This window comes from Aquarana catesbeiana, linkage group LG02 (genome assembly GCF_042186555.1).
Source record: "Aquarana catesbeiana isolate 2022-GZ linkage group LG02, ASM4218655v1, whole genome shotgun sequence".
Classification (NCBI taxonomy): Eukaryota; Metazoa; Chordata; class Amphibia; order Anura; family Ranidae; genus Aquarana; species Aquarana catesbeiana.
This window is the reverse complement of record NC_133325.1, coordinates 130,737,684-130,765,452: the sequence shown is the minus strand read 5'-3', so window position 1 is coordinate 130,765,452 and position 27,769 is coordinate 130,737,684. Positions and strand designations below refer to the sequence as shown.

Genomic DNA, 27,769 nt, shown 5'->3' with positions numbered 1-27,769 from the left:
AGCAATCCACACTGCATATCTCTGACAGCGGCCAATGGGCTGCCCTGTGTAACTAGCAGGCAATTGGCGCATGCGCAGATATTGCCAGACGGTCATGCGTGGTCTAGGACTCTCTGCCATTGCCTGAAGTTACCTTACAATTTGCTCCGCCCTGCCCCTCTCTTATAGGCTAATTCCCTCTCGTCAAGGTTGTTCGGAAGCCAATCGCCGCGCGGCCAACGTAATCTCCCACGGCCGCACTTTCGCTCCGTCGATCCTATTGGACAGAAGCGGGAGACCCCAGTCCGCCGCCACGTGCCGTGATTGGCCGGGCGTCCTGTCCCTCCCGGGACGTATCGGGGAGGTGTGTGTGGCGCAGGAGGATTTTCCCCGTTGTCGTCTGCCCAACTCGAGCTATCATGGCGGAGTGTGCGGGACTGGATGGGAACAGTGCCGCAGGAGCGGAGGCGGCGGCTGGCGAGTCTGTGACTGTGGAGGAGAGAGGAGAGGCCGGAACTCGGATGGAGGCTGCAGAGAGCGAGGATGAGGAGGACGTGTTCGAGGTGGAGAGCATCCTGGACGCCAAGATAGAAGGGGTGAGCACAGGGGGAGGGGCTGCTGGAGGGACTACAAGTGCCAGCATGACCGAGCTGGACTAGTGCTTCCTGTCTGAGGAGGAGGGCCGAGTGAGCGGTGCTATAAGCTGCATCCAGGCACACACCGAGCCCCCCAATACTGAAATAAAATCGGGGATCTGTTTATAGGGGCTTATGGCACACCGAGCCCCCCAATACTGGAAGGAAAAAGGGGATCTATTTTATAGGGGGTTATGGCACACCGAGCCCCCCAATACTGGAAGGAAATCGGGGATCTATTTTATAGGGGTTATGGCACACCGAGCCCCCCAATACTGGAATAAAATCGGGGATCTGTTTTATAGGGGGTTATGGCACACTGAGCCCCCCAATACTGGAATAAAATCGGGGATCTGTTTTATAGGGGGTTATGGCACACTGAGCCCCCCAATACTGGAATAAAATCGGGGATCTGTTTTATAGGGGGTTATGGCACACCGAGCCCCCCAATACTGGAAGGGAATCGGGGATCTGTTTATAGGGGGTTATGGCACACCGAGCCCCCCAATACTGAAATAAAATCGGGGATCTGTTTATAGGGGCTTATGGCACACCGAGCCCCCCAATACTGGAATAAAATCGGGGATCTGTTTATAGGGGCTTATGGCACACCGAGCCCCCCAATACTGAAATAAAATCGGGGATCTGTTTATAGGGGCTTATGGCACACCGAGCCCCCCAATACTGGAAGGAAATCGGGGATCTGTTTATAGGGGGTTATGGCACACCGAGCCCCCCAATACTGAAATAAAATCGGGGATCTGTTTATAGGGGGTTATGGCATACAGAGCCCCCCATCACTGGGATAAAATCAGTAATCTGTTTTATAGGGGGTTATGGCACACTGAGCCCCCCAATACTGGAATAAAATCGGGGATCTGTTTTTATAGGGGGTTATGGCACACCGAGCCCCCCAATACTGGAAGGGAATCGGGGATCTGTTTATAGGGGGTTATGGCACACCGAGCCCCCCAATACTGAAATAAAATCGGGGATCTGTTTATAGGGGCTTATGGCACACCGAGCCCCCCAATACTGGAATAAAATCAGGGATCTGTTTATAGGGGCTTATGGCACACCGAGCCCCCCAATACTGGAATAAAATCGGGGATCTGTTTATAGGGGCTTATGGCACACCGAGCCCCCCAATACTGGAATAAAATCGGGGATCTGTTTATAGGGGCTTATGGCACACCGAGCCCCCCAATACTGAAATAAAATCGGGGATCTGTTTATAGGGGCTTATGGCACACCGAGCCCCCCAATACTGGAAGGAAATCGGGGATCTGTTTATAGGGGGTTATGGCACACCGAGCCCCCCAATACTGAAATAAAATCGGGGATCTGTTTATAGGGGGTTATGGCATACAGAGCCCCCCATCACTGGGATAAAATCAGTAATCTGTTTTATAGGGGGTTATGGCACACTGAGCCCCCCAATACTGGAATAAAATCGGGGATCTGTTTTTATAGGGGGTTATGGCACACCGAGCCCCCCAATACTGGAAGGGAATCGGGGATCTGTTTATAGGGGGTTATGGCACACCGAGCCCCCCAATACTGAAATAAAATCGGGGATCTGTTTATAGGGGCTTATGGCACACCGAGCCCCCCAATACTGGAATAAAATCGGGGATCTGTTTATAGGGGCTTATGGCACACCGAGCCCCCCAATACTGGAATAAAATCGGGGATCTGTTTTTATAGGGGGTTATGGCACACCGAGCCCCCCAATACTGGAAGGGAATCGGGGATCTGTTTATAGGGGGTTATGGCACACCGAGCCCCCCAATACTGAAATAAAATCGGGGATCTGTTTATAGGGGCTTATGGCACACCGAGCCCCCCAATACTGGAATAAAATCGGGGATCTGTTTATAGGGGCTTATGGCACACCGAGCCCCCCAATACTGGAATAAAATCGGGGATCTGTTTATAGGGGCTTATGGCACACCGAGCCCCCCATCACTGGGATAAAATCAGTAATCTGTTTTATAGGGGGTTATGGCACACTGAGCCCCCCAATACTGGAATAAAATCGGGGATCTGTTTTATAGGGGGTTATGGCACACCGAGCCCCCCAATACTGGAAGGGAATCGGGGATCTGTTTATAGGGGGTTATGGCACACCGAGCCCCCCAATACTGAAATAAAATCGGGGATCTGTTTATAGGGGCTTATGGCACACCGAGCCCCCCAATACTGGGATAAAATCAGTAATCTGTTTCATAGGGGGTTATGGCACTCGAGCACCCCATTACTGGAAGGAAATCGGGGATCTGTTTATAGGGGCTTATGGCACACCGAGCCCCCCAATACTGGAATAAAATCGGGGATCTGTTTTATAGGGAGTTATGGCACACGAGCACCCCATTACTGGAAGGAAATCAGGAATCTGTTTATAGGGGGTTATGGCACACCGAGCCCCCCAATACCCGAAGGAAATTGGGGATCTGTTTTATAGGAGTATTGGAGCGGTCTGCTTATAAAGGAGGGTGGAGCATGCAGTGCACCTGTCCTCCCCCTAGAAAAAGACTATGCTTCATTTTATGGCAGCCTTATAGCGGAGCACTATACGATGCACAGCGTCCCTGATGCGCCTGGTGACGGGATACAGTAAGCGAGAGCTTGGGCAGGAACATGGAGGCCGCCGTTGGTGACCTCGTAAAAATGCTAGTTGCCTGGCTGTCATTGGTGATGGTTCCAATAAGTCGCTCACCTAGAAGACATATGCTCATAAGGCTGTGTTCACACTGGTGACCGCACCTCCTGTGAAAACTAGTCCCCCTTTAAATCCCGCGTCACCGTTCCCGTCACTACGCCGCGTTTTTAAAAGTCCTGGATCTCTGTTGCCTCGTTTCAGAAGCCCACCAAAAAACACGCCTCCCATTGCAAACCAATTAAAACGCTGCTGCGCATTTTTGGTGTGTGTGGGTTTTTTCTTTTTTTTTTCAACCAGAAATAATGCATATGCATTTTAACCACTTAAAGACCAGCCTCGTTTTGGATTTTAGGTGTTTACATGTTTAAAACAGGTTTTTTTGCTAGAAAATTGCTTAGAACCCCCAAACATTATATATGTTTTTTCTTCTAACACCCTAGAGAATAAAATGGCGGTCGTTGCAATACTTTTTTTTTTTGCACCGTATTTGCGCAGCGGTCTTAAAAGCGTACTTTTTTGGAAAAAATTCACTTTTTTGAATAAAAAAAATAAGACAACAGTAAAGTTATCCCAATTTTTTTTATATTGTGAAATATGTTATGCCAAGTAAATTGATACTCAACATGTCACGCTTCAAAATTGCGCCCGCTCGTGGAATGGCGTCAAACTTTAACCCTCAAAAATCTCCATAGGCGATGTTTAAAAAATTCTACAGGTTGCATATTTTGCGGTACAGAGGAGGTCTAGGGCTAGAATTATTGCTCTCGCTCTACCGTTCGCGGCGATACCTCACATGTGTGATTTGACCACCGTTTTCGTATGCGGGCGCTACTCGCGTATGCTTCTGCGCGCAAGCTCGTCGGGACAGGGTTTTTTAAAAAAATTTTTTTTTTTTTTTAAATTTTATTTTACATTATTTTTACACTGTTTTAAAAAAAAAATTCACTTTTATTCCTATTGCAAGTAATGTAAACATCCCTTGTAATAGAAAAAAGCATGACAGGTCCTCTTTAAATATGAGATCTGGGGTCAAAAAAACCTCAGATCTCATATTTACACTAAAATGCAATAAAAAAAAAAAAGTCATTAAAAAAAATGACATGGGGAAAAAAAAAGTGCCTTTAAGAGGCGTGGACGGAAGTGATGTTTTGACGTCGCTTCCGCCCAGCAGTGTCATGGAGACGAGTGGGCCCCATCTTAGCCTCACTCGTCTCCAGGCACACCACAGAGGAGGACGCGATCACCTCCGCCGCTACCGAAGGCTCCGGTAAGCGGCGGAGGGCACCGGATCGCGGCAGGAGGGGGGGCCCCTCTCCCGCCACCGATAAAAGTGATCTTGCGGAGAATCCGCCGCAGGGACCACTTTTATCTGAAAGCTGTCCGCCGCACAAAAACGGGGATACGGGCGTTATGGCAGCTAGCTGCTGCCATAACGATATCCCCGTTCGAAGTTTGGACGTACATCGTCGTGCGGCTGTCGGTAAGTGGTTAATGCAACAAAGAAGCATAATATTCATTCTTCAAAAACAACAACCATGTTTTTAAAAGAGAAGTTTGTGTTTTTCAAATAAACATACCGGCTCTCTGCTCTGCCCCTCCAGGGCTCACTGGAGTACCAGGCCGTGGAGGGAGCGGCTGGCTCAGACTCTCAGCGGCTCATTGAGAAGCTGATCCAGGCTTTTAGGCACATCCCGACTGTAAAGTCAGGATCTTTCCCGTGCCTGGTTCTGAGTGACGTCAGTCAACAACAGGCTTTAGCCCACTATTGATTGAGAATTGGGTCATAGGAGTGCAGAATGAACTGCACTCCTGAAATCCCCAGAGCAGTACAGACAAAATAACTTTAAAGTGGTTCTAAAGGCAGAAGTTTTTTTTTTTTTTTCTTAATGCATTCTATGCATTAAGATAAAAAATCCTTCTGTGTACAGCAGCACCCCCAATAATTACCTGATCACATCTCGATCCAGCACAAGAGCCTCTGCTGTCCGGGACTCTCCCTCCTGATTGGCTGAGTCAAGGTCAGTGAGCCAATTAAGAAAGAGAGGGGTCGGGGCTCCATGTCTGAATTGACACATACAACCTGGGCTTGGGTGCCCCTATAGCAAGCCGCTTGCTGTGGGGGCAGGAGGGAGGGACCAGGAGCGCCGGTGAGGGACTTGAGAAGAGGAGGATCTGGACTGCTCTGTACAAAGCCATTTCACAAACAAAACCAAAACTTTTAATATCGCTTTAATTGGAACTAAACTAATCGATTTAACAGTTTAAAAAAAAAAAAAAAAATTACATTCCCAGCATGTGCTGGGAATGGAACTGTCACATCGGTTGTGCTCTCAACCAAACTGTCAAAGCATCAGATGGCTGGTGTCATCACTGATCACATGTGACGCACCATGACAGTTGCAGATTAACCCCTTCCCGCCGACCGTATGCAGATATGCGTACTCGGCTTTCCGGGGTTATACCGGGATGATGCCCGCAGCTGCAGGCATCATCCCGGTACCGTTGTTTACAGCGGGCGATCGGCTACCCGTGTATAACAACCGATGCGGCTAAAAGCCGCTCGGCTGTTATACCGGAGGAGCGGGAGGGGACACCCCCCCTCCCGCCGCTGTTACCGGGCCTCCCGTGCGATCGGGAGGCCCGGTGTCCGTTCGGCTGCCTTCGGCGGCTGGGGGCGGACTGGAACGAAGCTGCGAGCGGCTTCGTTCCAGCCTTCTTGTTGTAAACGCGGAAGCGACGTCATGACGTCACTTCCCGTTTACTCGGCTGCCAATGGCGCCGAATTTAAAAAAGTACACAGTATTCAGAATCGCTGTTTTCGGCGATCTGAATACTTTGAAGTGTAAAGGAGGGATCGGGGGTCTTTTAGACCCCCGATCCCTCCATAAAGAGTACCTGTCACCACATATTACTGTCACGAGGGATGTTTACATTGCTTGTGACAGCAATAAAAGTAAAAAAAAAAAAAAAAAAAAATGTAAACACAATTTATAAAGTACAAAAAAAAAAAAAAAAAATTTTTTAAAGTGCCCCTGTCCCCGCGAGCTCGCGCAGCGAAGAAAACGCATACGGAAGTCGCGCCCGCATATGTAAACGGTGTTCAAACCACACATGTGAGGTATCGCCGCGATCGTCAGAGCGAGAGCAATAATTCTAGCCCTAGACCTCCTCTGTAGCTCAAACCTGGTAACCGTAAAAAATTTTTAAAGCGTCGCCTATGGAAATTCAAAGGTACCGTAGTTCGTCGCCATTCCACGAGTGTGTGCAATTATAAAGGGTGACATGTTTGGTATCTATTTACTCGGTGTAACATCATCTTTCACATTATACAAAAAAATTGGGGTAACTTTACTGTTTGGATTTTTTAAAATTCATGAAAGTGTCACTTTTCCAAAAATTTCCAAAAAAAAACACCGCTGCACAAATACCGTGTGATAAAAAATATTGCAACAATCGCCATTTTATTCTCTAGATTCTCTGCTAAAAAAATATATATAATGTTTGGGGGTTCTAAGTAATTTTCTAGCAAAAAATACGGATTTTAACTTGTAAACACCAAATTTCAAAAATAGGCTTAGTCATGAAAGGGTTAAACAGGGATTAAAGATGGCAGCTTCCTTGGCTTAAAACATTAGTTTTGTTCAGCTTTAAAGTGGAACTTTGGTCTGAAAATGTAAATTAAACTTTTCTTTTCCCATAACAACTTGATAAAAAAAAAAGTTCTCAAGGCCCCTTTCACACTACTACGACTTCAACGTTGCGCAAATGTGCTGTGATTTTGCTGCGATTTCAGGGAATGCCTGTATGAACTTGAGGTCTATGGACCTCAACTCGCATTAAAGTTGAACCAAAGTAGTATAGGGGCTACTTTGAAGTCGGTGCGAAGATATGAATGGTTGATCAAGGGGTTAAGCGTGTTCTAACTGTAGGGGGATGGGCTACCACTGACATGGCAAAGATCACTGTTCCTGATGACAGGGAACAGTAGATCCCTGTCATGTCACTAGGCAGAACAGGGAAATGCCTTGTTTACATTTCCTCATTCTGCCTTGCTGAGATCGTGGGCGGACATCTTGTCCGCTATCCTGCTTTAGTGGACTGACGTACAGGTACGTCAGTTTGCATAGGAGTGCCGTTCTGCTGACATATATCGGCATGAGCCGGTTGGCAAGCGGTTGATATGTTACCAAAATTGGTGTGTGCTGTAAATTGACTCAAGCATTGTTCCAGTTTCTTCTTTCTGGAGGCTGTCATTTTGTTGAAGCCCAGAGCCCCTGAACAGCAGTAAATCATAAAGTGGAACTAAACTACTCATCCATATAACAGTTTCAAAAAACAGATACATTCCTGGAATGCTGGAATTGCTAACTGTCACATTTGCTTGTGTCCACAACCAAACTGTCAAACCATCAAATGACTGGCGGTAAAACGCCGCTATTTTTAGCATCGGTTTACCGTCGGATTAGCGGCGCATTTTGGCCGCTAGCGGGGCGCTTTTACCCCCCGCTAGTGGCCGAGAAAGGGTTAAAACAGCCCGCAATGCGCCGCAATAGCGGAGTTTTGCCGGCGGTATCCCAGCGATGCCCCATTGATTTCAATGGGGAGCAGCGGTGGAGGAGCGGTAAACACACCGCTCCAAAGAAGCTGCTGACAGGACTTTTCCTGACGTCCTGACGTTTTAATAAGGGGGCCCCCAGATCCTGGCCCCCAACCCTTTGTGAATTAGTATGGGGTACATCGTACCCCTACCCATTCACCTAGTTCACCTAGGGAAAAAAGTGTCAAACACAGTACACAGGTTTTTAAAGTTAATTTTATTAGGCAGCTCCGGGGGTTTTCTTCCGACTCCAGGAGTCTCTCCGGCGACTTCTCCCGGTGTCCGGATCTTCTGCCGGCTCCTCCGCTATCTTCTGCCGCTCTTTTGCTAGCGGTGGCCCGGACTTCTGGATCGTCGTCTTCCCTCTTTTCTTCTTCCGATGTTGACAAGATGCTATTTCCAGCTGGCATGCTCTCTGAGTGCTCCGCAATGGACTTATATAGGCGGTGACCCCGCCCCCTTATGAGGTCACAGACCCGGGGCATGCTGGGACTGATCTCATAAGGGGACATGGTCATGTCATCCGATGACCACGCCACCTTATGAGATCACAGTTCCAGCATGACATCAAGATCCACAATGACATCAGCAGGGATCGGTCTGACGCGTTTTGTCTAAAGAGACATCATCTGGGGTATGAGCCTGCTGCAGTCACTGCGTTTATATATGTTATGAGGCCCAATATTGATATTACCAACCTGTGATCATAATTGGTGCTTCCTTCATGTGAACACTGCACATCCTGGTTTGGACAAAATGGCGCCAGGGCGTGTGTTCCAAGCCTCACTTTGAATAGAGTTGAAAAATCCATTAACGTGTAAGGAGGCGGGCCTTTGCGAGTCAAGCCTCACTGTGATTCGCATGTAAAGTGCCTGTGTCAGCTGACACATGGAACATCCTATGAAGACGTTGACGTAGACCACACCCCATATACCTATGGACAGCATGCGGTTCAAGCCTCAAAATGGGAGGACAAAGTCAGCAGACACATCCATCATGTCATCAACAGAAAATACAATGATCATTGGCATTGGGCTTGCCACCTACAGGCATAATGCGGTGCAGAGCTCAATCTGAATAAACAGAGGAGGTCAGTTTATCAACCGCAATCTAAACAGAAAGTGTGAACGGCAGTAAACGCCTTCATGTAATTTGAAGAAAAGGGGAAGCAACTAATTGTATATTAAACGTAAGAATAAAATTAAATTTAAACAATTTGATCACAGGACTGGTCTATATCAAAAATAAATGGTAGCTAAAATTAGATGTAAATACATTACATGAAATTTATTTAACCACTTAAGGACCGAGCCTCTTTCTGAGATTTGTTGTTTACAAGTTAAAAACGGGTTTTTAAAAACATTATACAGTTTTTTTTTTTTTTTGTTCTAACACCCTAGAGAATAAAATGGCGGTAGTTGCAATACTTTCTGTCACACCGTATTTGCGCAGTAGTCTTACAAGTGCACTTTTTTTGGAAAATTTTTATTTTTTATTTTTACACTGTTTAACCACTTGAGCCCCGGACCATTATGCTGCCTAAGGACCAGAGGTCTTTTTCCAATTTGGCACTGCGTCGCTTTAACTGCTAATTGCGCGGTTATGCAATGCTGTACCCAAACGAAATTTGCGTCCTTTTCTTCCCACAAATAGAGCTTTCTTTTGATGGTATTTGATCACTTCTGCAGTTTTTATTTTTTGCGCTATAAACGGAAAAAGACCGAAAATTTTGAAAAAAAATGATATTTTCTACTTTTTGTTATAAAAAAAATCCAATAAACTCAATTTTAGTCATACATTTAGGCCAAAATGTATTCGGCCACATGTCTTTGGTAAAAAAAATGTCAATAAGCGTATATTTATTGGTTTGCGCAAAAGTTATAGCGTCTACAAACTAGGGTACATTTTCTGGAATTTACACAGCTTTTAGTTTATGACTGCCTATGTCATTTCTTGAGGTGCTAAAATGGCAGGGCAGTACAAACCCCCCCCCAAATGACCCCATTTTGGAAAGTAGACACCCCAAGGAAATTGCTGATAGGCATGTTGAACCCATTGAATATTTATTTTTTTTGTCCCAAGTGATTGAATAATGACAAAAAAAAAAAAAAAAAAAAATATTTACAAAAAGTTGTCACTAAATGATATATTGCTCACACAGGCCATGGGCCTATGTGGAATTGCACCCCAAAATATATTCAGCTACTTCTCCTGAGTACGGGGATACCACATGTGTGGGACTTTTTGGGAGCCTAGCCGCGTATGGGACCCCGAAAACCAATCACCGCCTTCAGGATTTCTAAGGGTGTAACTTTTTGATTTCACTCTTCACTGCCTATCACAGTTTCGGAGGCCATGGAATGCCCAGGTGGCACAAACCCCCCCCAAATGACCCCATTTTGGAAAGTAGACACCCCAAGCTATTTGCTGAGAGGCATATTGAGTCCATGGAATATTTTATATTTTGACACAAGTTGCGGGAAAGTGACACTTTGTGCAAAAAAAAAAAAAAAAAAAAAAAAAAAAAAAAAGTTGTCACTAAATGATATATTGCTCACACAGGCCATGGGCCTATGTGGAATTGCACCCCAAAATACATTTAGCTGCTTCTCCTGAGTATGGGGATACCACATGTGTGGGACTTTTTGGGAGCCTAGCCGCGTACGGGGCCCCGAAAACCAATCACCGCCTTCAGCGTTTTTAAGGGCGTGAATTTTTGATTTTACTCTTCACTGCCTAACACCGTTTCGGAGGCCATGGAATGCCCAGGTGGCACAAAACCCCCCCCAAATGACCCCATTTTGGAAAGTAGACACCCCAAGCTATTTGCTGAGAGGCATGGTGAGTATTTTGCAGCTCTCATTTGTTTTTGAAAATGAAGAAAGACAAGAAAACTTTTTTTTTTTTTTCTTTTTTCAAATTTCAAAACTTTGTGACAAAAAGTGAGGTCTGCAAAATACTCACTATACCTCTCAGCAAATAGCTTGGGGTGTCTACTTTCCAAAATGGGGTCATTTGGGGGGGTTTTGTGCCACCTGGGCATTCCATGGCCTCCGAAACTGTGATAGGCAGTGAAGAGTGAAATCAAAAATTCACGCCCCTTAGAAAGCCTGAAGGCGGTGCTTGGTTTTCGGGGTCCCGTACACGGCTAGGCTCCCAAAAAGTCTCACACATATGGTATCCCCGTACTCAGGAGAAGCAGCAGAATGTATTTTGGGGTGTAATTTCACATATTCCCATGGCATGTTTGAGCAATATATCATTTAGTGACAACTTTGTGCAAAAAAAAAAAAAAAAAAAAAAAAAATTTGTCTCTTTCCCGCAACTTGTGTCGCAATATAAAATATTCCATGGACTCGACATGCCTCTCAGCAAATAGCTTGGGGTGTCTACTTTCCAAAATGGGGTCATTTGGGGGGGTTTTGAACTGTCCTGGCATTTTATGCACAACATTTAGAAGCTTATGTCACACATCACCCACTCTTCTAACCACTTGAAGACAAAGCCCTTTCTGACACTTATTTTTTACATGAAAAAGTTTTTTTTTTTTTTTGCAAGAAAATTACTTTGAACCCCCAAACATTATATATTTTTTTAAAGCAAATGCCCTACAGATTAAAATGGTGGGTGTTTCATTTTTTTTTTTCACACAGTATTTGCGCAGCGATTTTTCAAACGCATTTTTTGGGGAAAAAACACACTTTTTTAAATTTTAATGCACTAAAACACACTATATTGCCCAAATGTTTGATGAAATAAAAAAGATGATCTTAGACCGAGTACATGGATACCAAACATGACATGCTTTACAATTGCGCACAAACGTGCAGTGGCAACAAAATAAATACATTTTTAAAAGCCTTTAAAAGCCTTTACAGGTTACCACTTTAGATCTACAGAGGAGGTCTACTGCAAAAATTACTGCCCTCGATCTGACCTTCGCGGCGATACCTCACATGCATGGTGCAATTGCTGTTTACGTTTGACGACAGACCGCCGCTTGCGTTCGCCTTAGCGCAAGAGCAGGGGGCGACAGGGGTGCTTTTTTTTTTTTTTTTTTTTTTTTTTTTTTCTTTATTATTTTTTTGCTTTTTTATCTTATTTTTAAACTGTTCCTTTCATTTTTTTTTTTTTTTAAATCATTTTTATTGTTATCTCGGGGAATGTAAATATCCCCTATGATAGCAATAGGTAGTGACAGGTACTCTTTTTTGAAAAAATTGGGGTCTATTAGACCCTAGATCTCTCCTCTGCCCTCAAAGCATCTGACCACACCAAGATCGGTGTGATAAAATGCTTCCCCAATTTCCCAATGGCGCTATTTACATCCGGCGAAATCTAAGTCATAAAATGCTCGTAGCTTCCGGTTTCTTAGGCCATAGAGATGTTTGGAGCCACTCTTGTCTCTGATCAGCTCTATGGTCAGCTGGCTGAATCACCGGCTGCATTCTCAGGTTCCCTGTTGAGACAGGAGAGCCAGAGAAAAACACGGAAGACGGTGGGGGGGGGGGGGCATTCCCTCCCACGGCTTGTAAAGGCAGTCTAGAGGCTAATTAGCCGCTAGGATTGCTTTTACATGAAAGCCGACCGCTGGCTGAAAAGAATGATACCAAGATGATACCTAAACCTGCAGGCATCATTCTGGTATAACCACTCAAAGTTGTGAATGGCGTACCTGAAGACAAAAAAATGGTTAACAATAAAGCACAGTAAACAATAAAGTATAAATAATTACATACCTGAAAAACAAACATGATAAAACATAATAACAATAACAATAACAATAACAATAAAACACTGCAGAATAGAATACAGTAAAAAAAGAGCAGAACAATAGAGAGAGAGAATAGAGAGAGAGAACAATAAAACGACAACTATTTTTTTTTATTTTATATATATTTTTTTTTTTTTTTACACTTTTTTTGTAACTAACTTTTATAACTGTAACCGGTTCCAGGTTCGGGTCTCTCAAAATGCGATGGCATCTTGGGAGACCCTGTGAAAGTGTGCCTAGTCTGTGCAATGCTGTACCCTACGCTAATACTCAACTAGTGTATGGTAGCGTTCAAAACATTCACCAATGCAAAGACCAGGATTGTCAGGACAGGAGGGACAATAATAGCGGGTGTCACGCCTATATCCGCGTTTGCTGCAGACACAACATCTTTTTGGGGGGGGTTCGTTGGGTAGGGGTACTCGGGAGCACATAAAAATGCCTCTCATGCAGCCGACTGCATTTCGTTGGGGGATGTGAATGGGGGAAGTACGGGCGCTGCAGAAGTGGTGGGTTCCCAATTAGGATTGGCGAATGCAGCAGGAAGGGCACTATGGGCACGACGGGCCTGTGTTTGTCTTTTTGGTGGCAGCGGGACACTACTTGTGCTTGCCACCTCACCAGCTTGAACTGCACTTATGGGACTCGCCACGTCACCAAGTGTTACTGCAGTGCTGGTTTGACTACGACCGGGGTGTACTAGGCCGCTGGTGCTTGCCAGTTCAATAAAAAGCTTCCAAAAAAACTGTTAGCGATCGCAGGGATCAGGCCTGACTCTGCGAACGCTGCAGTTATGCGTTTAGTGTTTTGTAAGTGACAGTGATCGATCGATACTGCACTTGGGTGGGCTGGACTGGGCCGGGCGGAGGGGCAAAACGCAGGTGCTAGCAGGTATCTGGGTTGATCCCGCTAACACTGCGTTTTTGGGAACCCTAAACTGCTGGGGACGCTAGTATAGATCTGATCTGATCGGATCAGATATTGATCCGTTCAGATACTATACCACTAAAGGAGGCGTATGCTGCGTGCGTGGGTGTTAGTGGTACTGGCGCTAACCTGACGCTGCCTGGGGCCGGTGCTTGCTAGTTCACCAAAATGCTACCAAAAAAACTGTTAGCGATCGCAGGGATCAGGCCTGACTCTGCGAACGCTGCAGTTATGCGTTTAGTGCCTTGTAAGTGTCAGTGATCGATCGATACTGCACTTGGGTGGGCTGGGCTGGGCCGGGCGGAGGGGCACAACGCAGGTGCTAGCAGGTATCTGGGCTGATCCCGCTAACACTGCGTTTTTGGGAACCCTAAACTGCTGGGGACGCTAGTATAGATCTGATCGGATCAGATATTGATCCGATCAGATACTATACCACTAAGGGAGGTGTATGGTACGTGCGTGGGTGTTAGCGGTACTGGCGCTAACCTGACGCTGCCTGGTGCTTGCTTGCCAGTTCACCAAAATGCTACCAAAAAAACTGTTAGCGATCGCAGGGATCAGGCCTGACTCTGTGAACGCTGCAGTTATGCGTTTAGTGTTTTGTAAGTGACAGTGATCGATCGATACTGCACTTGGGTGGGCTGGGCGGAGGGGCAAAACGCAGGTGCTAGCGGGTATCTGGGCTGATCCCGCTAACACTGTGTTTTTGGGAACCCTAAACTGCTGGGGACGCTAGTATAGATCTGATCAGATCAGATATTGATCCGATCAGATACTATACCACTAAGGGAGGCGCATGCTGCGTGCGTGGGTGTTAGCGGTACTGGCGCTAATCTGACGCTGCCTGGGGCGACGCATATCACCGCCGGGCGATCAGGGGGCTAAACCTTTATTAGGTAATAAACGGCGGGTGCCCTGACACTATAAAAAATAAACGAACTAACCTGCGTCACCCGTAACGGTTATACGGTGATCAGTGGTGAAAGGGTTAACTAGGGGGCAATCAAGGGGTTAAAACATTTATTAGGTAGTATATGGGGGTCCCTGTCACTATAAAACGCTGACGGCGAACCTAAATATTTACCTCACTAACTAGCGTCACCAGCGACACTAATACAGCGATCAGAAAAATGATCGCTTAGCAACACTGGTGACGGGGGGTGATCAAGGGGTTAAAACTTTATTAGGGGGGGTTAGGGGGGTACCCTAGACCTAAAGGGGGGTAATACTCACTGTCCCAACACTGTAACTGTCACAAACTGACACTATGCAGTAATCAGAAAAAAAAAAAAAAAAAAAAAACCTGCTGGTGTCAGTTTGTGACAGGGGGGGGGGGGTGATTGGGGGGGGATCGGGGTGTTTTGTATGCCTGGCATGTTCTACTGTGTGTGTGTGTGTTGTGCACTCACATTGATGTCTTCTCCCCTCGGCGCTGGAACGGAAACTACCGAGCCGAGGGGAGATGACATCATTTCCTTTGCTGCTGTTTAGCATACAGCAGCAAAGGAGTGTTCCCATTGGCCGGCGGCGATCGCGAGGGGGGGGCCACGAACGGATGGCCTCCCCCTCATCTCGGATCGCCGGGGAACAGAACGGGACCGCTTCGGGCACCGGGGGGGGGGTCCGATCGGACCCCCCACCCGCGAGAGGCAAATCACGTACATGTACGTGATTTTGCCTGCCCGTGCCGCCTTGCCGACGTAAATCGGCGTTAGGCGGTCCTTAAGTGGTTAAAAAAAAAAAATAAAAAAATTATCACTTTTATTCCTATTACAAGGAATGTAAACATCCCTTGTAATTGAAAAAAGCATGACAGGACCTCTTAAATATGAGATCTGGGGTCAAAACGACCTCAGATCTCATATTTAGACTAAAATGCAATAATAAAAAAAAAATTGTAAGTTAAAAAAAAAATGGCCCTTTATGAGCTGTGGGCGGAAGTGACGTTTTGACGTTGCTTCCGCCCAGCAATTGTATGGAGACGGGTGGGGGCCATCTTCCCCCTCACTCCTCTCCATACCCAGCTACTGACAGGATGCGATTGCCTCCGCCGATAAGCGCTGGAGGGCACCGGATCGCGGCGGTGGGGGCCCTCTCCCGCCGCCGATAAAAGTGATCTTGCGGCGAATCAATCGCAGAGACCACTTATCTTGTAGCAGACCGCCCGCTGAAGACGGGGATAATAGGGGTTATGGCAGCTAGCTGCTGCCATACCAACGATATCCTCCTTCAAACAGCCTCCGTATAACAGTGGGCAGTCCGTAAGTGGTTAAAAAGTTAATATTAAAAAAATCGTTAAATGAATATTTAGAAAAACTCATATAAACGACACCTTTGGGCTTTATTAATGAATGCATTGATGTCCCATTCAATATTGAGGCCCAAGGGAGAGTGGCATTGGAGCTTGTAAATCCAATAAGTTTTGAGGCGTGACACGCCCCTGGTCATGGCCCCACCCCCCCAAGGGGGAATGTACCTGTCAATTAAAAATTCCGTGCCCGTAGGATCTCTGTTATGAAACTGTCGCTAATATCTTGGGACATTATGTTGAGCTTTCATTAAGAAAGGCGGCACTGTATTCATTAACTAGGTGAAAGCCTGAATAGTTCTGCCTACATACTGCTTACCGCATGGGTAGGGGAGCAGAAATACCACATTTTATTTTTTGTGGCACATGTACAGAATTGTTTAATGTTGTATAGACGATTGGTAATAACTGATTTGTATTGTAAAGTCTTACACCGTCCCCATGTGTTGTAAATACAAACATTGCGCTTCTTACATGGAAAATAGCCAACCAGATTATGAAGAAAGGATGTTCTAACTGGGGGGGGTTAATGTTGGGTGCAATTTTGCTCTGTGAAGATGGCACCCTCTTATAATATCACCTTAGGATGATCTGGCAGTAGGGGACCCAAATTTTGTTACCTTTTCTTTAATAGCGCCCCGTCCTGCTGAGCTCGCGTGCAGAAACAAACGCATACATGAGTAGTGCCGCATATGAAAACGGTGTTCAAACCACACATGTGGGGTATTGCCGCGATCGGTAGAGAGAGAGCAATAATTCTAGCCCTAGACCTCAAAACATGCAACCTATAGGATTTTTTTAATGCATCGCCTATGGAGATTTTAAAGGGTAAAAGTTTGACGCCATTCCACGAGCGGCGCAATTGTGAAGCGTGACATGTTTGGTATCAATTTACTTGGCGTAACATTATCTTTCACAATATAAAAAAATTGGGCTAACTTTACTGTTGTCTTATTTTTTAATTCAAAGTGTATTTTTTCCAAAAGTGCGCTCATAAGACCGCTACGCAAATACGGTGTGACAAAGTATAGCAACAACCGCTATTTTACTCTCTAGGGTGTTAGAAAAAAATGTATAATGTTTGGGGGTTCTAAGGATTTTCTAGCAAAAAAAAAAAATCCCAAGAGCTGCTTGTTTTACTTTATCTTCCTGTTACTGCCTATAAGGCAGCATTGCTTGATGCCAATTTATCTTCATACTCTGCTTTTCAGCAGAAGTCAATAGAATTTTTTTTTTTTTTTTTTTTTTTTTTTTTTTTATCTTAAAGTGGATGTAAACCCGAAATTATTATTATTTATTATTATTATAATTTTTTTTTTTATATATATATATCTATCATACTGTAGAGTATAAGATTTCCTATAATTTGAGCCCAGTCTTGCCACACAGAGTTAATCCATCTCTGAGCAATCCTCCAGTGAGACAATTCTTGACAAAATGAGAAAAACTTTGTCATATACTCCCCCTTGCTGTGAGTGACAGGTGATTTACATCTCATGCACTAGCCTAAGAGACATGCAGTATTTTTAAATTCCCTCCCCCACTCCTTTCTTCAGCAGCTCTGCAAGGATTGGCTGTTCCACACCTCACCATGATTTGGCATGCTGAAGTCATGTGGTTACTTTCCTGTCTTTTCACTGGATGTTAGAGATCAAAGCAGAAGTTCAGTGTTAGAAATACACATATTGACAAGGGGAGTGTAGAGGTGGACGGGTAGTCTACTGACATCACGACTCCACCCACCGAGCTCCAGACAACAGACCCACCCACAGAATCTGCAGTTTTTCGGGTCTAATAACAGACAGAGGGGAGACATTTGACAGGTAAAGATACATGCAGGAGGCATGTATATCCTTATAGATAACCCCTATGGCAGTAGTTTAGATAGGATGACATTGGATTTACATCCACTTTAATGCATTAAGATAAAACAACCTTCTGTGTGTAGCAGCCTCCCCGGTACCTCCCTAATTGCTTACCTGAGCCCCATCTCTCTCCAGCAATGTCCATGAATGTCTAAGCCATCCAGGACTCTCCTGATTGGCTGAGACACAGCAGTGGTGCCATTGGCTCCCATGGCTTTCAATCAATCAGCCAATTGGGGAGAGTTGGTGGGGTGGGGGCTCCGTGTCTGAATGGACAGAGCTGTGACTTGGCTCGAGCGCCCCCATAGGAAGCTGCTGACTGTGGGGGCACTCGATAGGAGGGAAGAGCCAGGAGCAGCGAAGAGGGACCCGAGAAGAGGAGGATCTGGGCTGCTCTGTGCAAAACCACTGCAACAGAGGAGTTAAGTATAACGTGTGTGTGTGTGTGTGTGTGTGTGTGTGTTTTTTTTTTTTTTTTTTTTTTTTTTATGAGCCTTTACAGCGGTAAAAAACACTTTGTTCTTACTATAAAAAAAATAAAATAAATAGTTAGAACTAGTATAGCATATATGCTTTTACAATAAAATGATTAAAAAAAAAAAAATAAAAAAACACATTTACAAACAATGTCATACTTTCCTGCTCTATGCAACGTTTTTGCACACAGTGGTCCCGATCCTCCTCTTCCTATACCTATGAGTGTGTTCATACCTCATATAATGAACCATAGAAAAAGAAATCCCCCTTTATTTGGGACTTTAACAGGCCACCAATTGTTAGGATAAAAAAATATATTTTATTGATATACTTAAAAAAAAAAACGTGAAAGCGTCTATAACATACAAGATAAAAGATCATTCCATACTCAATAAATACAGAATCAAAACAGATATATATATAGGGTGACAAAGAAGTAGATGTACTCTCACAGGGGTAATGTACCCCGATACCCTTGTATTTATTGGGTATGGAATGATCTTTTATCTTGTACGTTCTAGACGCTTTCACGTGTTTTTTTTTTTTTTTTTTTTTAAGTATATCAATAAAATATATTTTTTTTATCCTAAGAGTTGGTGGCCTGTTAAAGTCCCAAATAAAGGGGGATTTATTTTTCTATGGTTCATTATGTTGGGGATGAGACCACCACACTCTACATTTGTTATGAGGGAAGCTCCTTGTCTCGTTCATACCTCATATAATGCCTCATCTTTGAGAAATGGTCTTTGGGTATTAATGTGATTTATTATAATATTGTTACTTGATAACCTATTTACCGTTAAATACAGCATGTTTACAAGGTAGCTGGGTTGAATAGTGCACTGACTGCATGCTAGTTTTTAAGCATTTCCATGTGGTGTTACACTGAGGGCTTGGTTAGTGTTCATGGTTCATTGTAGCTGAAAAAAAAAAAAAAAACGCTATCCTTTAACACGGCGGTGGAGAAAATAATAAATTTGTTGTCCGTAGGATGACACAAAGCAATACTGTGTGTGATACTGTATACAGTTTTATAGTTGAATACATTGTCTAGGGTGATGCTGGGGATCTTCAGTCTTCAAGGCATTGGTGTGTTTTATGTCCCCATCATTGATTCTTAATCTTTCACACTGTTTGATTTTTGCAGGGAAAGGTGTTTTACCAAGTCCGCTGGAAGGGATATGATTCAAGTGGTGACACCTGGGAGCCGGAGGCCCATCTTGATGACTGTAAAGAAGTTCTTCTTGAATTCAGGAGAAAACAAGCAGAAAGCAAACAGAAAGCCAAGAAGGAATCGCCGGTAAATTTGCAAAACAATAATTGAGGTTGGGTTCACACTATTGCATGTGGGTTTCCCCGTATCCAATTCGCATAGCAGGAGATTGTGACCATCTCCGCAGCGGCTCTGGTGCGAATTGCACGGGAGTTCTGTGCGTCTTTTTTGTCTGTTTCAGGTCTGAACTCAGCCAAAAATTTGGGCTGATATTGGACCTGAAACAGTGAATGGATACACACCGGACTCCTGCAGTGAGCCAGAATGTGCTCTAGTGTGAACCCCAGCCTTAATCTAATAATAATTTAATCTGTAGCCATGGAATTGAGCTGATGCAGAGCAGCTGTACATGTTTTTGTAGTTATGAGGGTTCCTTCTGGATTGTATTTACCTAAATCTGCTGTTCTGCTAAGGCCCCTTTCACACAGGGCGGATCTGTTGGAATGGAATCCACCTACTCAGCTGGTGATCTCTCCACTGATCCCCGCTGAGCAAGCGGATGACAGGTCCTGTCTGCTCCACTATGCAGAGCGGACAAGGACAGAGACCACTCTCTTCTATGGGGCGCTTGGAAGGAAATGGCCTACATGTCTGTTTCCATCCAATTGTCATCCGATCCGGCCCGCTGGACAGATGGTGAACTTATCGCCATCCGTTTTTAGTGTATTTTGATGGATCAAATGCCAGGCGGGTGTTAGCGGACATGTCTGCCGACATCCGCCGCCCCCATAAAGGACAATGGGTGGTCCGATCAGGTCCGCCTGAAAAAACTGACAGGTGGTCCCGATTGGTCCACTGGTGTGAAAGAGACCTTAGAGGTTTGCTTTAACATATAATTATCACAAACCTGAACAATCAAAACCTGGCTTGTAAGTAAATGTATATGTAAACTTGGGTATCTTTCCTTCATTGACAGACACAGCACTGGATTATTCATAACCATAGAGTTATATCGCCCCCTACAGGAGTAGCACACTAGGCAGAAAAAAAGACTTTGCTGCACCTATGGGCAGTCCTAGGTGATGTACAACCCCCTCTCTGCTGTAGACCTTCAGTTTTTTTTTTCTGCCTTGTCAGGAGTAAGGACCTAGTTACCTGCTGGGATCTCTGGTCCAGGCAATTTTCTGTTTTTGCTTTTTAAACTACTTTTCCCCCCTCATCTTCCAGGACAGCTACTTGAGAGATGATTGGCTGCGCCCTCTACAGCAAACATTTATCAAACACAATTTAAAGGGCCCCTCTGACCCTCACCATAATGTTTGGTGGACCCCCCCCCCCCCCCTTCTGTTGGTAATATCCAGGACTAGTTTTGGCCACGTCTGCGGTGTCTTTCTATGTTTATAGACCGAGAAGGGCCCTCTGTATGTATTGGGTTATTTGCCTCCCTGGTGGTTTACCGTCGGCAACTCCCTTCCATTTCCAGCCTCTAGCTGTGTGGAGAGGCATCTTCCTCGTGTCTTCTCCGCTTTGGGTGTACCAAAATGGCGTCTGAGGACTTCCGGTGACGCGGCAAGAGGGCGCCTGAAGTGACATGATGCACTTTCTGGACGCTGTTTTCTTGAAGGATCTCAGCATGGTACAATGCAGGGAATCACTGATTTGGAAACAGTCTGCCAGACGCAGGGCAGATTAGTTTAGCAGTGCAGCGGTGATCAGAGGAGTCACGCCAGCCTGCTTACAGTCTCCTCTATTGCGACTGAGGACAGGACTGAGAATGGAGCACTTGCTCGAGTCGAGCCAGCGGCGGCATCCTGGTCCAGTACTGCCCCCAAGGTGAGCCCTTATCTGTGAATAAAGAGCTTCTGCTGCAGGGGGGTCTGTTTAAGCCTTTTTATGGTTTTGTTTTCTGTTTTTTTTTTTTTTTTTTTTTTGTTTGTTTTCTAGGTTGACAAACCTGTAAAAAGAAAATGTGGGAAATGTAGAGTCAGGCTTTCTGATAGTTATTAAAAACTATTTTGTGAGGATTGTATTCAGTCAAAGGCAGGTTCTGGGTCTACCGCCTCTTTAAAGGAGTTGATGATGACTTCTATGAAGGAGATAGTGGCCTCTGTTCGGTCCTTTAACGACAGAGTAGCTGGGCTAGGTCCTTCCACTTCTAAGCCTGTGACTGAGGACCCTTCAGTCTCAGCTAGATCTCTACCTCTCTTGGTGTCAAAGACTGTTCACATAATGTTTCTGACCTAGAAGAAAGTGAGAATCCGGTATCTACGTCTGATGAGGATACTGGTAGCTCAACTAGGTATCTTTTTCCACTTGAAGATGTTGACTAACTATTAAAGTCAATATATACTTCTGAACAGATCGAGATGCCTCAGCAAGCCCAGTCTGTTCAGAATAATATGTACAGAGGTCTACAAGGATGGAAATCTAGGTCTTTTCCTGTACATCATTCACTCAAGGATATGATCCTTTCTGAGTTGAAATAACCTGAAAGAAGGCTGTTCCAGTCTAGAGGACAAAAGGTTTCCCTTTCAGTTCGATTTTGAGGTGTTTTTTTTCAAATGTCCTAAATTAGATGCTCCTATGTTACAAGTATCTAAAAAGTCAGATCTTTCATTTGAGGACTCTGGAGTCCCTTAGGATCAGATGGATAGAAAGGCGGACTCCTTATGTAAGGCCTGGGATGCCTCTGCTTTTCCTTTAGGACCAGCTGTAGCGTCCACCTGTGTTGCTAGGAATTTAGACGTATGGGTGCAGTGTCTGGATGACCTTCTCTCCTCCGACACCCCCATAGAGGAGATCAGGGATTCTCTACTCCTTATTGTCAAGTCAGTTACTTTTTTGGCTGATGCGGCAGCAGATTCTGTAAAAATCCATTGCCAGAACATCAGCACTCATTAATTCAGCTAGACGGGCCATCTGGCTAAAATCTTGGGAAGGTGATCTTACCTCCAATAATAAACTTTGCAGCACACCCTTTGAGGGCAAGCTCTTATTCTCTTCTTAGAGGAAGTCCTAGCTCGTTCCTCTGAGAAGAGTAAACAGATTCCATCTTCTCAAAAGAATAAGCCCCAGAATAAGAGGCCTTTTCATGGCTTTCAGAACAAAGTTAATTTTAAGACCAATAGGTAACAGGCAAAGAAGTGGTCATTTAACAAAGGCAAGCAAAAAGGGGGGGCACTCTTTGCTCCTTCAGCCCCTACCAAAAATCCCCAGTGACGCCAGAGCGGGGGTAGGAGGGAGGTTGTCCCATTTCATCAAGGAATGGGCAGAGATTACCAGCAATCCTTTTATCCTCCAAATTAGCGGTTAGAGGTTGGAATTTAACCCCCCACCCCAGAGGTTTTTTCTTGCCCATTTGCCGAGGGACCAAGAGAGACTGCAGGTCATGGTGAATCTGATTGCGATGTGGGAAACGGAGGGGGTTATTTCTCCCATTTCAGAAGATCAAAAATTCTGCAGATTTTATTTTCACATCTTTCTGGTAAGAAAGGCTACCGGCGGTTTTTGGATGGTCATCAATTTAAGTGTCCTGAACAGATTCATAGTCTACAGACGATTCTAGATGGAAAACATTTATTCTGTAAGGAATTACCAGGAGTGTTCATGGTAACCCTGGATCTTCAGGACGCTTACCTTCATGTACCAATCTGCCAGAAGCATCAAAAGTTCCTCAGATTTGCAGTTCTCATGGAGAACGGTCCAAGTCATTGGCAGTTCAGAGCCCTCCCTATTGGTCTCTTGGCAGCACCAAGGATTTTCACGAAAATCATGGCCAAAGTCATGGCCTATTTTCGAATACAGAGGGTATTGATCCTTCCATATTTAGACGATTTTTTGGTCTTGTTCAGGATCTGCAATTGATCTTGTGGACCTTTCAGAAATTGGGGTGGAATGTCAATCGGCAAAAGTCATGTATGGTTCCCTCCCCAGAGTATGCCCTTTTTGGGTTACCGAATAGATAGTGTTGAGCAAAAGATTTTTCTTCCGGAAGAAAAGATTTTAAAGATTCTTCCCTCCGTGCAAAACTTCAAGTTGCTCCCACAGGCCTCCCTTCGTCAAATCATGCAGTTATTGGGCTTAATGGCTGCAACCATTCTGGGGGTGCCATGGGCCCAATTGCATTCCAGGCCCCTTCAGGCGTTTCTTCTGCGTCATTGGGATCGCAGAAAAAGCTCTTTGAATCAGCTCATACAGCTTCCAAGAGAGGATTTTCTCAGTCTGTCCTGGTGGTAGCAACGGGAACATCTGCAGGGGGGGGGAGGACTGGGCACAGTATTTCCCAATGAAAATTACTACAGATGCCAGTCTGTGGGGCTGGGGAGCTCACTCGGGGGGACTGGCAGGCCGAGGAAGCCTGGCATGCCAGTCATCGAATTTCAGAGAACTGTTAGCAGTGGGGAAGGCTTTAATTGCTCTGGAGGAGAGGGTCAATTCAAAAGACCTGTTGATTTTTATTTATTTTTCCAGACAGTGTCACGACTGTGGTGCACCTAAACAAGCAAGGGGGCACTCGCTTGGATACTCTTCTATTGTTAAGCCAGTAGATTCTGCCCTGGGCTGAGAACAATGTCTCTTCAGTCAGGGTGGTGCACATCAGTGGGACAGCGAATGCTCTGGTGGACTATCTGAGCAGAGTAAACATCAGTGCCAGCAGTTGGGAACTGAATCAAGATACGTTCCAGGAGATCGTATTAAGGTGGGGTGTTCCCAGAGTGGATCTTTTTGCATCCAGCCTCAACAAAAAACTACCAGCTTTCTTCTCGCTGGAAAGAGAGACTGAGTGCTTGGGGACAGATGCACTCTTTCCCGTGGAATTTCACTCTAGCCTACCCCTTCCCTCCATTTTCACTTACCACTGGTAGTTCAGAAGATTGTTGCGGGTACTCCCTGGGGTGGTCGGTTCCTCTGGGGTTCTCCTCCACATACCCCCCCTTTCCCCGGGTGAGGCCCAGGCCTCTGGCCTAGGTGTTTCGGACACTCTGTCCACTCCCCCCACCCCATAGTGACAACCCTTGGTACCTGATGGTTGGGCGGGTGACCAGGCATCCGTGGATCTGCGCCCCGTGTTGGTCCTCCACTAATTTTAGGCTGGGGCTTTGCGGCCTGCTGTATGTGGGGCGGCCCTAGAGTGGGGCTCCCTAGACCCAGGGACAAGGTCCCTTCAACATGAAGGAGCGCCCTCACCTAAGTCCTAGTGTTCCGGCCTTGAATCCCGAAAAGGGTTTTTTTTCCTTCCAATAGGTGTCTGTCACCGGACTGTTGGCAGTTCTCCTTGGGGCTGTGCAAGCCCTGTTGCTTCAGTGTGTGCTTGTCCCGATTTCCAGTGGACACAGAATGTCAGAGTGGAGTCCATCCGCACGGTGGTGGCGTCCCTTCATCATGAGGACTTTCTGGCTTCTGTCGCCATCACGGATGCTTATTTACGCACTCCAATATGTGCCCAACGTCAACTCTTCCTCCGTTTTACTGTCGGAGAAGAGCGTTATCAGCTTGCGGTGTTGACCTTTTTGGTCTTGCCTCTGCTCCTCACGTATTCACAAAGGTGTTGTCCCCAGTTCTATCGTGGTTACGTCAGCGGGGGTTTGTGGTCCTGGGCTGCCTGGACAACCTTCTTCTGCGAGCAGCGTCCTCGACTACCCTGAGGGGGCGACGTAGCTTGCTATACAGACCACAGACTTCAGTTGGCTTCTATACTACCTGAAGTCTGCTCCGGCTCCTTCCAGAAAATTGGTTTATCTGGGCCTGACTCTGGTTTCATCTCTGGCCAGAGTGTTTTTCCTCTAGACAAACTCCATAAGTTGCATGCTGCGCTTCAACTACTGTTGTCTCGCAGGTCGGCCTCCCTGCGGTCCTGCATGTGGGTGTTGGGCCTGATGGCATCTGCCTTCAAAGCGGTTTCATTTGCGCAGTTCCATACGAGCTCCCTTCAAGTGAGAACCTGGCGTAAAGTACTGGAGGTCTCTGGGCTATCAGATTTGGCTGAGCCAAAAAACCGGGGGTCCCTGGTCTGGTGGCTTCGCTATCCGGGAATTCGGCAGGGCACATCCTTCCTTTCTCCCCTTGTATTGGACAGTGGTCACCACCAATGCCAGTCTGTCCGGGTGGGGAGGTGTCCTGGGACTGAGTTCTGCTCAGGGTCATTGGATGCTAGAGGAATCCGGACTGACGATCAATATCCTGGGACTTCGAACGATCAGACTATGTATGGTTCATGGAGGTTGACTTCGGGGGCTCCTGGTACGGATCCAGTCGGATGATGCCACGGCGGTGGCCTATGTCAATCACCAGGGCAGAACGAAGAGTGTGTTGGCAGCCCTGACAGTAATCGGCATCCTCCAGTGGGAAAACGTCTTGTTCCGGCCCTCTCCACCGTATGCATTCTAGGAGTGGAAAACTGGCAGTCTGTTGCCTCAGTCGGCTAGAGTTGGTCCACGGGGTGGTCCCTTCACTAGGACGTGTTTTATCGGATATGTCTCCAATGGGGCACTCCCAAGGCAGATCTGTTGAGCAGAACTTGGCCTTCAGTACCATCAAGGGCCAGGTGTAGGCGTTTTTTTTTTTTTTTTCTTCGGCGTCCCCTGGTCTCGCACTCCCTGGTGCGTACTCTTAATCAAGGGGTTTGACATCTGCCTCCTCTCTTCTACCGCCGTGGGATCTTCTCTTGGTGCGTTTGGTTCTACAGGAGCCTCCCTTTTGTAAATATTCAGGAGTTTCCTCTGCTTGCTGTGTCCCAGAAGGTGGGTTTTTTGGTTGCTATCACCTCTGCTCGCAGAGTATCAGAACTGTAGGCGTTACCATGTCATACTTCTTACTTGGTGATCCATAAAGATGAAGTGGTTCTTCGCCCTCGTCCTTCCCTCCTCTGATTCCTTTTGACTAAGGACGTTGTATTGCCTTCCCTGTGTCCCAGGTTCATGCAATATCATGCGTTAAATGAAAAACATATAAAGTCCGTTCCATTTTAATCCAATCCAGTGATTCTGTTGGAAATTACAAAAACGTGCGCTTGTGTCCACTCTTGTGATCCCCTTAGGTATATGCGCTCACACCATAGAGCGTGTGACTTTGCAGCTAAGCTTGGTCAAAACACGCTTGTGAACCCCCTTGCTGAGGCAATGGACTCACTGTGATCACGGACGAGCCAAAGAAGGGGCTGTCTGCTTCTTCTGCGACCTTTCTAGATGGATCCGACAGACGATGACTCTGGCCTATTCTATCAGGTGTTGGGTTCCTCCTTTCCTTGTTATGGCGCATTCTACTTGGCTGCTTGCTGCTTACTGCTTCTTGTGCCTTCCATCGTCAGGCGTCAGCTGCGCTGGTTTGCAAGGCGGCCACTTGGTCATCGGTGTACACTTTCGCAAAATTCTACAACGTGGATGTGCTGGCATCTGAGGATGCTGCTTTTTGGCCGCAAGGTGTTGCAGGCTGCTGTTTAGGGGGTCTAATTTCTCTTGGGGGTGTTTTGTTCAGGTTGGGCTCCAGTTCTGTGTTGCGCTCCTGTTACCTGTTTGGCTCTTGTATTAGCCCTGGGAATTTTTCCTTGTCCCACCCCTCATGTTTGGCACTGCTTTGGGACATCCCTATGTTTCTAAATAATGGAGCGTGCTGTGTCTGTCAATGAACGAAAGAGAGAATGGGATTTTTGACTTGCCGTAAAATCCAAGGAGTTTTGGTGCTTCTGACACTGCTTGTTACCAAACTGAAGGCCTATAGCGGGGGGGGGCTGTATATCACCTAGGACTGCCCATAGGCGTAGCCAAGTCCTTTTTTTTTTTTTTTTTTTTTTTTTTTTTTCTTGTCTAGTGTCCTACTCCCGTCGGGGGTGATATAACCCTATGGTTCTGAATAATGGAGCGCTGTCTGTCAAACTCAGAGAAATTGATTTTACAGTCAAAAATCCCATTTCCTTTTCAGTGACAACTGCATGTTAGTCACTCAAGGTAAAGCATAAATTATACTGTTTTCCATTAAAAGCTCACACATGTGAGTGTGCACCAAACCTCGGTGCACACAGGAGAATAACATGTTGAGATCAAGCCATTGAGTAAAAGCATTACAACAAATGCCACCACTCTGCTAGGTTACACTAGCAGGGAGTGGTGGTGTTGTAATGCTTTTACATAATTGTTGCTGAACATGCGATTTCACCTGTGTGCACATGAAAGTTTTCTCCTATGCTTAGTTTGAATTGCCCAGGGTTGTGACAGCTTTACTTTTATGCCCTTGCAGTAAAATAGCTAATTGACTTGGCAATGTTGCAGTCAGAAAGCACACTGCTACAGCTGATGTTCTGCTTAAGGTGGACCTTTGCTTTGCTCAAACAGGG

General features: G+C 45.8%; 1 protein-coding gene across 1 annotated transcript in view; it reads left to right on the top strand.

Moving 5' to 3' along the window:
• The first annotated feature begins 241 nt into the window (after positions 1-241).
• MPHOSPH8 (M-phase phosphoprotein 8) overlaps positions 242-27,769 on the top strand; it is a 97,991-nt gene continuing 70,463 nt past the window's right edge. Inside the window, exons 1-2 of the mRNA XM_073613474.1 lie at positions 242-575; positions 19,375-19,527. Of these exons, the coding sequence (XP_073469575.1) occupies positions 399-575; positions 19,375-19,527 (330 nt within the window). The 5' untranslated portion in view covers positions 242-398. The remainder of the gene's footprint in view (positions 576-19,374; positions 19,528-27,769) is intronic.